Genomic DNA, 12,348 nt, shown 5'->3' with positions numbered 1-12,348 from the left:
TGACCTCCCTCAGCTTTCAATGATTTTATTTCCTGCTGAGTAATGAGCCTTTCAGTCTCACAGGGCTGCTTGTGTTGCTACAGACTTTTAGCTCAGTTACAACATCACATGAACATGAAATCTCACTATAAACTACAACGTCTGTAGATATTTGTGCTCGTTTGTGCTGATTTTCGGCCTCCTGCGCGGCTCCATCTGCGACCGTCGCATGGATCTCTGCTTTGCTCGGATATCATGATGATCTGATTTCTGTGCAGCAGATTCGGGCCTGCGGCGGCTCCTAATTAGCAGCCTGTGTGTCGTGCAGGAACAATAAGCTGCAGCCAGAATCTGCATACGGCTGCGACGTCCTCTCCTTTCTGAGAACAACCCCCGTCGGCTCGGAGCTGCTGCCGCTGCTCTCCGAGAGGCTTCAGACTGACGCAACAGGAGACACACTGACACATTTCTGCTCCCAGAGGCATCCAGGGAGAGTCTGCCTGCTGGAGAGTCGCTGCCTGTGAACTAGTGTGAGAGAGTGAGTGAAAAACTCTCATGTTCAGCGGCTAATCAGAGTCTAAAGCAGGGGCACCAGGCAGGGTTTTAAACTATAACATGTTCATGTTGGACACACTAGTGCTGGAAAGTGTTTACGCAAGCATCGAGAGGATCTCCAAGGGTAAAAATCCCTTAAAGATCCCCTCAGACATGCATTAAGACATGTAAAAACATTCTGCTTGGAACAATAATGTGTGTCTCACATGTTTTTTCCACAAATTAAAGGTATAATTACCACTTTAAGATCCTTAAAATGACATTTCCTCCTTCTCCCTCATTAAAAATCAATAAATCTCTGATAAATGTAAATACTGTTGATTCCTAAAGTTTTCCTGCTGGACACCAGATGTCTCCTCCATCACTGTAAGGTTCATTCTCAGTGTTTATGTACTGGAGGCTTCAGGTTTCCACATCATACTTGTTGAATACTGGAGCACGATTGGCTCCAAACTAGTTGTGATGTCATGAATCATGCTCGTAGGCCCGCCCCCTTGAAAAAAAATCTGATTTTCAGTGAATTCAGAGAAACTTTCAGCAGATTAACATGAAAACAACAAACATACATCATCGTTATTGAGAGGCGGGAGGCTTTAATGGACGGCGAGTGTCTTTAAAACAACAGTCAGGTGTCCATATGAACACTGAAAGAGGTTTTCTTCACTGTAATCATTCCTCCTGTTCATACTGGATATTACAAGACCAGTGTGTAAGAGGGTTTTAGTGTGTATAGTGTGTTCACACAGTCATTTAGTGCAAAAATGCATTTAAAAGTTGATGTGAAGCTTATATGAGGCTTCAGCTGCAGTCTGAGTTATTCATTAGAGTGGATATCTGACACATTTACAGTCTTTTTAGCATCAAATTCACTCTTTGTGTTTCCCTGTTGAGTGGTGGTGGAAGTATAGTAACAAAAAGAGGGACTTTGGCACTAAAAAGACTGTAACGTTGAAAGATATCTACTTGATTTGACTCATTTGGACGCTGAAGCTTCATATTAGCTTCAGATAAACTTTTTGTTTTTTCATTTGGGCTCCTGACTGTTGTTTTAAGACACACTTGAAAAACTGTGAACCCGTCCTCTGAGTAAACACCAGTTAGAAAACATTGCGCTTTTGTTATTATTATTATTATTATTATTATTATTATTATTATTATTATTATTATTATTATTATTATTATTATTATTATTATTATCATCATTATTATCATTATTATCATTATTATTATTATTATTAAGTGACCATCTGCCTTCACAGCAGTTGATGCTTTTATACAGTTGTTGATATTTGCTTTGCGGCACTAGGACCCAACAGGCTGTATCCGGTGATATTCCGGCGCTAGGACCTGTCGGACACCGTGATGGTCTCTTTGTCTCCACCAGTCAGAGCCTCCTCCTCCTCCTCCTCCTCCTCCTCCTGCTCCTCCGTGTCCTCTCTGTACTCTCATTCCGTGTCTCTCTCCATCAGCAGCGGGCTGGATGCTTGCAGGGACAGAAACATGGCTGTGAATCTCGGCAAGAACAGACTGGCCCTGCTGACCGCCTACCAGGACGTCATTGACGAGACCTCAGACACCGACTGGTGAGTCCTGCAGCCGGCCGGCCATCCCTTATTCTCCCCCTCTCCTCCACCTCCTCTCTAGCCTTTTCCTTTCTCCTTGTTTGGTCGCATTGCTGCTCCTGTCTGGGTTTTGTTGTCCGGGTTGATGCGCGCTGAGGATGCGCAGGTCAGGACCGGAGCGCACCGTGCAGCAGCAGCAGCAGCAGCATCACTATCAGCCGGACTGGTGTTTAAACTACAGACACTCAGGCCGGGCTGCAAACTCCACACGAGTTTATCTGCAGCTGAAATTCACCGCACAGGCTTTGCCTTTTAGTGATTAAGCGCATTAAGAAGCGGTTGTGCGCAGGGAGGACGCGTCAGAGCAGTGAAAGTGAGTTTTGTTGTGTGCGCACTGGACAAATACTTGTGTAAGCGGACCGGCGCTTTGTTTCCTCCCAATTTCTCCGGTCGGGACCAGCTGGAAGCAATTTCAGGCTTTTATGCAGTGTGTGGATCTCTGTGTGTGTGTGTATATGTGTGTGTGTGTTAAACGGGCCTGGTCCAGAGATACTGATGAGCCCCTGCATCCCCAAACGAGGGCGGAGAGGAGAGAGGGGCGAGGCCGGAGGGTGGGTGGGAAGGGGAGGAGGAGGTGGGGGGGGAGGGGGGAGTGGGGGACTTCCATCATCACCCTTTGTGGCCTTTCCTCCATGCTTTCCTCACTTGGAAATGGTGCAAGAGGTGGCAACGAACACGCCTGCTGACATATTGATCATGAAAGTGAAATGATTTACAGCAGATAGGAAAAAGATATCCAACAAAAATAATAAATACAAGTGTGTTAAGTGTTAAGCTGCATATTAATTCCAGACAAAGTTGCAAAAGAAAGGCTTTCTGATGAGGCAGCTCTTTATTAATGATTAATAAATGCTTTATAGATCTGTTATAATAGAAAATTCTGCAGGACATCTGGACCAAAATCCATTTATAAACACGATGGTTAACTGTAGATCTGCAACGATTAGTCAATTAATCGACTAGTTGTCAACTACTAAATTAATCTTAAACTATTTTATAATCGATTAATCATTTTGAGACATTTTTTAAGAAAACAAAGTCTAAATATTCTGGTTCTGGCTTCTCAGATGTGAATATTTGCTGGTTTCTGTTGTAATCGATGACGGTAAACTGAATATTTTTGGGTTGTGGACAAAACAAACATTTAAATACGTCGTCTTGGAAACACTGATCGACATTTTTCACCATTTTCTGACTTTTTATAGACCAAACAACTGATCGATTAATCGAGAAAATAGTCGACTGATTAATCAGTAATGAAAATGATTGTTAGTTCAGTTGTTACAGTCCTGGTTTATTGTCAGTTGAGCTGCAACGATTAGTCGATTGATCGATTGGTAAATCAGGAGAGACTTAATCGGCAATAATTTTGATAATTGATTAATTGTTTTCAAGCCAAACTGTTTGATTTACTGCTTTTCCTTGTCGTATAGGATAATAAAACAAATGTTGGAATCTGAAGACGTCACCTTGAAATCTTTCAGTATTTTTTGACATTTTACAGACTGAACGATAAACCGAGATAATAATTGTTTGCTGATGGTTCATTAAAACCTTTCATTAATGATTTTACTAACATTTTTAAACTGTAGATTTGGTGACTTACTAGTGAGAAATACCCATAAATACCCAAACATTCCTAACTGCATTATTTCCACATAGAAACTAGAGCTGCAACGATGAACAAGCGGCGTTCAGACTGACATCAGCTCTACGTGAAAAAAAAAACGCAGCCCTCCCGTTCATTTCAATGCGTTGGCCAATCACGTACATGCAGGCGCACATCCCTGGTGGATTATTTGTAACGTGAACGCCGTATTCGACTGTTTACTTTGAGATCGTCACAAATGATAAAACAGTATTAATGCATTAATCTGTAGCTCCAACTCAACTTCACCGCAGCTCCTTGTTGCTGTTGTAGAATTTAGCGGCATCTTAGCGGAACGATCTTGGCAGAAATGGAATAAAATATTCAGAAGTATGTTTTAATTTCTGTACAATCACCTGAAAATAAGAATCGTTGTGTTTTCGTTACCTTAGAATGAGCCCTTTATATCTACATAGGGAGCAGGTCCTCTTCCAGCCCGCCATGTTTCTACAGTAGCCCAGAACGGACAAACCAAACACTGGTTCGTGAGTTTCGTGGTTCTCCTACGTGCTTGGGAGGGGAAGGACCACTAGATGCCTCCTTTAAACAACTATGGGAATGAATTTGCTGCTTTTAAGCTTCTCAAATGTGATGATTTAATGTTTTCGTTTCACATACATGATGGTAAACTGAATATCTTCTGGTTTTGGGCTGTTGGTTGGACAACTTATCTATGTCAGACATATACGTTGGATCGTTGCAGCATTAGCAGTAATGCGGGCGTTGTATTGGACTGTTGTGGTGAAGAAAGAGTGGAGACAGAAGGCGAAGCTCTCAGTCTACGTCTCAACCTTCAACTACGGTCACGAGCTTTGGGAAGTGACTGAAAGAATGAGGTTGAGGATACGAGCAGCCGAAATGAGTTTCCTCTGGAGAGTATCTGGACTCAGCCTTAGAGATTGGGTGAGGAGCTCGCTGCTGAGGTGGTTTGGGCATCTGGTTAGGATCCTCTTGGATGCCTCCCTCTGGTAGGAGACCCCCCCCCCGGGGCAGACCCTGAGCATGCTAGAGGGACTACATATCTCTTCTGGCCCGGGAACGCCTCGGGATCCCCCCAGGAGGAGCTGGGGTGAAGGAAGTCTGGGTTTCCTCACTCCTGGTCCTGGATAAGCTGCTGAAAATGGATGGATGGACTGTTGGAAAATAAGACTTAAGAAAATAAGATTTAAAAATGTAACCGTTGACTCTGGGAAATTATAAAGGTCATTTTTGCTATTTTCTGACAAACGACTGATCGATTAATCAAGAAAATAATTGGCAGATGAATCGATAATGCAAATAAGTTAGTTGCATTTTACGAGCCTTTATAAATGGTGCTTTTATCAGAAAGTGGTACTGAAGATTATACCAAATACTGAAACCCAGCTAACTTCTTGTTTTTCGTAAATGTCGTGTTGGAACTTAAAAACTTAAAAATGTACACACACACACACACACACACACACACACACACACACACGAATGCAGCCTAAAGTCCCCGGATGTCGGATTTTCCCACCAGCATGTGAATCCACCACAGGAATGTTTATAAGGTTTATTAAAGTGATTCCACATAAAAAATAAGAGCTGCAGGAGTTTTATAGGCGTTTGGTTTGGTGTCTTTCCTCCTTCTGTTCTGTTTGCGTGTGACAGGAAGTGATTTTGAAGATTTATTTATTCTGTTTGGGAGCTAATGAAGCAGGCGAAAGCCATTAGAAGAGGTGATATTTGACTTTCAGCAGAAATGTAGGTTTAAAGTTAAAGTGTAACCTGTTGTCCTTGATCATGAGTCGCTACTGTAGCAATTCAAACAAAAAAAAAAAATCACAAGAATTTTTGGTATTTTCCACATTTAAAAATACTCATTTCCTTAAAAAAAAAAAAAAAAAGAAGTGTTCATTAAAGCTGAAATCTGTACTCAACAGCAGGAAAAATCAGCGGAGCTCGTCCTGCTGTGTTTTAGCTCAGATTACAGATCCTGTTTTGAGTTGTTTGGAGCCAAACACTCTCTAGTCATCATCTTAACTGTATTAAATGTGAACCTGTGCCATCTGCTGCCGGTCGTTAGTCTGAATGAGGTCAGATTGACTTGAATGTACACTCAGAGGTTCTGCTTTCAGTCTGTAGCTGATGTGGTTCGGGGGGGGGGGGGGGGGGGGGGGGGGATTTTGGTTTTAGTTCCACATTTTGTCTGCGGTTTGGAGACTTTAGAAGTTTTCAGTGCTGAAGATGTTTCTTTGTCTTTACTTAATAATAACATCAGTGTGAATGTAAGTGATGTAAACTAACGAAGCAACTGCACAGGGTCCCAAACATCAGGGATACCAGACACATTTACAGATGTTGGACTTCCTTCGTTGGTCGTAAATAAACAACACTTACTGATTAAGCATCAACCCTAATCACAAAATTTGAGCTGAGAAGATGCAGGAATCAGATAAATAACATATTTAGAGGTCATTTAGGGGTCACTATAACAAATAAAGACAGAATTATCCAGTCCGACCCTTAAAAAGGTTCAAGTTTCCCAGTTTTGCCAAAGTTTCCACCAATTTTCTTTAGAATCCGTTTACAGGTTTCTGAGATCCTGCAAACTAAAACTGGCCATCAGTCGATTAAAAACTTGACTGACAAATATCTTGATGTTTGATTTATTGTTTAAGTAATTTTTTAAAAAACATTTTGGGATCAGCTCAGTTAAGTTGGACCTGTGTCACTGTGGGGTCTTAGTAAAACATTTAAAGTTAAAAAACTTAAAAAAAAACAAACAAACAAACAAACGCTTGTTTAATCTTCCTGAATGTCAAAAATATTGGGTTTTTTTTTTTTCTTTCTTCTTCGTCTCAACATTGTTGAGTATTTTGGGGTTTTGGACAAGACATTTAATGACGTCACCTTGAGGCATTTTTAATGTGTTTTGATGTTATATAGGTCAAAATATTAAGCAATTAATCGAGAAAATGATCCTAATGAATCTGCAGCTATTTCTATACGGTTTCTGACTGTTAGTAAATTGAAAACAAGTAAGTTGAAATCATCACCTCGGCCATTTTTTATCATTTTAGTGACTAAATGAGTAATCGTCAGATTAATCGATAATGAAAATAACTTAGTTAGTTGCACCACTGGTGTCAATAAAGCTACCAAAACACATGTTGAACCACAAAGCAGCTTTAAAAAAGAACTTTATCTAAAAATACCGATTAAAAATAACAATTTATGATTGAAATGAGGCGATATCTGATCAACACAGAGAGTGTGACTCAGCATCAGTGTTTAGTATCTTTTTTTTTTTTGATACTTGATGCTGCAGCACATTTTGGTCATTACTCATAAAGTATTGAGGTTAAAACACTCTGAACAGACTGAAGAGAGTCTGTAACTTCTGTCCAGGGACTACACTGGTGCATTTACAGCAATGTTTATTAATGTGCATTGTCTCTGTTAAATAAACCAACAAATGAAACTCCTGAAACATCCTGTTTATTGACGACAATCTAATTTATAAACATACAAAACATGTCATAAAAGCGATAAAGTCCTGGACTAATTTCCATGACTTGTTCCAGAAGGTGTTTGTGTTAAAAACAGTCTGACACTGAGCTCTCCAGGGACGCAATCACCTCACTGTTCGCTGCTTGTTAAGTTGTTGATTGAGGCAGGAAATGATGCTTTTTTCCACTCACAAATCTCTCGGAGTTTCCCCTCCCGACTGTAAAAGTGTGAATTACATCTCTTGACCGGCTCACCTGAAAGAGAGAGAGCAGCAACGACGATCGACCCAAAAGGTTAACGTCTGCTTTAGTGGCGTTCACATGTTTGCTCGTTTTGTTTTGTGGGATCTGCAGAGAGATGATGCAGAGCGCCTCAGGCCTGCCCTCGTTTTTCACACTTGATGAGGTTTGAACAAAGGCAGAGACTTCCAAACACCGCTGACCCCAAACAACACGGGACACTCCCAAACACCCCCCCAACAAACCCCCCTCTGTCCCAGTAGTGATACACACATCTATTTAACCACCATGTTGATTTGATAACAGAACACATCCAGATCTACTTGAGTGACAGTCGTCAGGCACATGCGCCACATTTTTCAGACTTCAGGATCAAATCATCATGTTTCAGATTGGTTCAGTTTTTCCAAACAGGTTTGCCGTTTCCACCCAACCAATCAGAGCTTTGTAGGTTGAGAAAAGGGACGTCAATCTTTCTGTGTAGCGAGAAATTTAGTGACAGGAAATCGGCCACGAAAATGGTGATCAGCGTTGTGTCATTGAGTTACAAAGTGGGAGGAGATATTTTGGGCTCATCAGTATTTCTGATAGACAATGTTAGTGACTCATAGTTTGAGCTTTTCTACAGTTTGGATGAACATGAAACTCTCCTGGAAAAAACATCAGTACGGAAGATGAAAAACGTCTAGTTCTTTAATAAGTCTTTAACACAGCTGTGTCAAGAAAACTGATTTTACAGATTTTACAGAACAGAGTGAATCGTTTTTAGATTTCTGAGTCACTTTTGAGTGAATTCAGGTTACTAAAGGCACCACGTTTTGTTTGGATTATAACCGATACAATCAGTCGATTAAACTATAAATTGATCAGCAGGAAATTAATCTGCGATAATCAGTTTTTCAAGCACAGATGCCAAACATTTCATGGTTCCACATTCTTCAGACGTGAAGATTTTTGCAGCTGTTTTGTGTCTTAAAATAAACCAAATATTTATGAAAAATTTGAAGATGTCACTCTGGACTGAATGAAGTCGTAACGGACCTCTATCAGTGAGTCTGGAGGATGAAAATAATCTGATCTGATTAAAAACTGAACCTCCTCGTTGGAAGTCGTTTCAGATAATCAGAAACATGTTTTGTTGAAGGTAGACGTCCACTGATAAAACTCATTTCCTTCACCGTCTTCTTTATCTTGTAAAAGGTTTGATTCCAACTTAGTGAAGGTGTTTTTTTTTTTTTCCATGGAAGCGGAGAAGGTTTATTCATTAATTACATGACATCTCCAGTGAACAGGTCTTATCTCCGCCTCGCTCACTCACACATACGTCCGCAGCCCAGCTGTCAGCCGCTCTGTGACCGGCTCGACCTTTCGGCGCACCGGTAGCTGTGACTGGTTGAGAGCAGGCTGCGGTGATAACAAGCAGGAAGGATCCATTTGACGGATGAGTCGGCTGTGTATCTTCTGAAGCTCTGTCTCCGCTGATAACAGGCAGAATGATCCCTTCAAGGACTATTTTTTCCAACTGAATCATTAAATCTCTTTTTATACATGACAGGAAAAATCTGCTAAATAAATCTGAAAATGTGACTGTTTTAATACATTTGATACTGTATATAATATATCATTTGTTAGAGGAAGGTTGTTTTAGCATCGATTAAACACGATAATGACTTCACACTTACTGCGAGCCACAAAATTTAATCAGGATGTAAATGTTTCGAGCCTACTCAGATCTTCGTCAGGTCAAAATGTTTGTTAAAAAACAAAAAAAAACAAACAAAAAATAAAACAAAACACCCATATTTATACATCCATACTATAGACTTTAAAAAAAAAATATGGACGTTGCCATCGTGACATCACCCGCTGGTTTCTGAGGAGCGGAAGAGTGGGCAGCTCCGGCCGTCGCCATCTTGGCAGCGCCCGACTCTGTCTAACTCCTGGCTAATCCAAAATGGGCAAAGAGGCGGAGTTGAGGCGGCCGAATGAAGCCTGGTTGCTGAAATAAGCCACCTAGCGGCTAGCGACCTGTCACTCAAAGCAGCCATGTCCTTCATTATGCATAACTTTATGGCTGAATGAAATTTAAATGGTTGACTTATTAAAAAAAATCACCCCCGCTACAGTCGTCATGAAAGGAGAAATTAACTATAGAGACCAAAACCGTTTTTTGTACCAGGCTGTAAACATGTTTATTTCTGCTGTAAAGTTGGACATTTTAACATGGGGGTCTATGGGGATTGACTCACTTCTGGAGCCTCAAGTGGCCGTTCAAGGAACTGCAGATTTTGACACTTCCACATTGGCTTCATTTTTCAGCCCCGGATGTTGCCGCTTGATCCAAACACACCAATAAGCTGACAAGCTCTATGATGACAGGTGTTGTTAACCATCCAACCCGTCCAGGTTGATAAACATCTCAAAGCAATTAACAATTCAATCTAGTCTAACAAAAAGAAAAGTGAAATCTGCTTCATGTTTCCAATACGATGAATTGTAATAACTTTGTTGATCTCTTATGTTTTCCTCTAGTGCTTCAGCTGTACTTTGTGTTTAGTGTTAAATTAGCAAATGCTAGCATGCTAACATGCTAAACCATGGTGCAAAGCATGGCCAAAGGTTTTCAGTCTTGCATTAATTACTATGTGGGATCACCAGCAGCTCATCTGAATTTTGCCCTAATTTTTCTTCTTCACTTTCTAATATTGGAAGAATTTTCTCAAAGCAGAAATTAGACTTTCTTGTAGCTACAAAGGGCCATATTTTAAAATTTACATGTGTGACCATGTCTGCAGAAATCTAATTCAATATATTTGATACGTTATGGAGCAGATCCGACCCTACAACCCACATTTATTTATTTATTAATGTACTGTAGGTTGTGTATTTACTCCTGGGAAATCTCTCTATTCACCCTGAGGTTTGGATTCAAGGTCGCGGTCACACAGCGTCACTGCTGCTGCTGGTTGTGTACTTTGCCGTTCTGGCGTCGTGGTGTATTCGTCAAGGAAAAACCTGAATAAATGAGTAAAACATACTCAGTGGATGAATTAATGGTGATGTCATCAGGCTTATCTCGGCTATAAGACCACAGATTTATAACAAAGCTTATATTACATAATGAGGACTCATATTTAGGACTAAAAGTCAGCGTGTCTGCTGCTCTGACCTTGTTGATCTTGCGTCGTGTGGCAGCAAAAAGCATTTAGAGAACAACATTTGGATGCGTAGAAACGTCATATCTGGTGAAAATCACATTTACACGAACAAAAACGCTCAGAAAAAGTTTAATTTTAAGACTGCAGAGAAATCATCGAGCCAAACAGTCACATCAAATAAAATATGATTAACATGACGAAGATCTGAAGTGATTTCAGACATTTGACTAATTAGATGTTTTTCACGCTTTGAAAAAAAACTAAGATTTTATGTCAGATTACAGCAATGAATCATAAAATATGAACCAACAAATTACATCATCAAATTATGAATACTTATAACATATTTGCTGTGAATATTCATTTTTTAATCATGTAATTTGTTATTTGAAGAGTTTTAATCGTTAGATGTGATGATTCATAGCTGTAATCTGACATTAAAGCCTCCATAGATGTTTTTTTTTTATTTGATGTTTCAGTGCTTTTCTTGATAGATGAGAAACTTATTAAGATGGGATTGACTTTGTTGTTTTTTGCCCGAAGCGCAAAAAAAAAAAGAAAAAAAAAAAAAAAGAATGTCGTCTCTTGAAGCACGAATGTCAGACTGCGGTGAAGGTGGACGCTGTGAAAAAGGCCGGCGAGCGAATCAGGGTTATCCAGTATCAAACGACCTGCAGATGTTCAGGAATGCAGAGCGCTCTGCGGCCGCCAATTGGCCCGTAGGCTGCTGTCATATGACCCCCCCCCCTCCCCTATGACCCCCTCCAGCTGTTTGAGGAAGCCATTACCTGACAAGTCACCTCTGCCAGGAGGACAAAAGAAGAAAATGGTGGTAAGAGGAGCCGAGCAGGAGGGTCGAGTCATGTTTCATCAATTGAAGTCAGTCAGACAAGAGACATTTACTCACTGCAACTCACATTTTTCGACCTATAGCTCATATTTTTCTTAATTTAATAGGTTGTTTATTTTAGTCCTGTGAAATCTTTCTGTTATCTCTGAGGTTTGGATTCAAGGTCACATAATGTAGCACCAAAGAGATGCTGAAAAATAATAAAACAGCTACTGGCCATGTGCTTTGATGGCATATTTTATTATTTATCACCACATCTGGGTGATGATTTAACCTGAATGAACCACAATGATATCATAGCGATGTCATCAGGGTTATCTTAGCTGGAGGTTTTCCAAACTGTGTGGAGGAAGTTCAAATCATAACACACGGACATGAAACATAAGTATGACTGACACTTCCCGTTGATGTCCTCATCTCGAACAAACATCTGTAAATCTGCTTAGAAATCATCAACGCTTCTTATAAATTGCAGAACTTGCCTGAGAAACTTCACATTTTTAAGTTTTCTTCAGTATCAAAGTAAGTAAAATTTGCCTTGACAAAATGTAAGTGGCGTGGGTTTGTTAGTGGCTGTTCAAGCAACTACTAGAACATCTAGAAATCCCCAGACGATCGGTAGGCGGTCTGTCACAGAGACACAAACTGTACCATCAACGGATCCTCCAATCAGCTTCATATTTCTATTGACAGACTCTCCGTCAACGTGTGCTCAGACCGATCAGATGTGTCCCAAGTCTGACCTCTCATCTCATTCTCACTCCTTGTCTTTTCCTTGTTTAAAACCCATCAAAAAGCATTAAACTGCCTTCAAAGCAGCGAG

At 40.4% G+C, this 12,348-nt stretch overlaps 1 protein-coding gene across 2 annotated transcripts in view; it reads left to right on the top strand.

Annotated features, from left to right (window-relative positions):
* The first annotated feature begins 1,958 nt into the window (after positions 1–1,958).
* The window catches only part of dbn1 (drebrin 1), a 131,681-nt gene continuing 121,291 nt past the window's right edge, over positions 1,959–12,348 (top strand). For both annotated transcript variants that reach the window (XM_067608902.1, XM_067608901.1), the window contains exon 1: positions 1,959–2,117. In XM_067608902.1, coding sequence (XP_067465003.1) covers positions 2,035–2,117 — 83 coding nt within the window. In that variant the 5' untranslated portion in view covers positions 1,959–2,034. The remainder of the gene's footprint in view (positions 2,118–12,348) is intronic.

Source organism: Thunnus thynnus, chromosome 13 (assembly GCF_963924715.1).
Source record: "Thunnus thynnus chromosome 13, fThuThy2.1, whole genome shotgun sequence".
Lineage (NCBI taxonomy): Eukaryota > Metazoa > Chordata > Actinopteri > Scombriformes > Scombridae > Thunnus > Thunnus thynnus.
The sequence above is the reverse complement of the archived record's forward strand: the minus strand, read 5'-3'. Positions and strand labels throughout refer to the sequence as shown.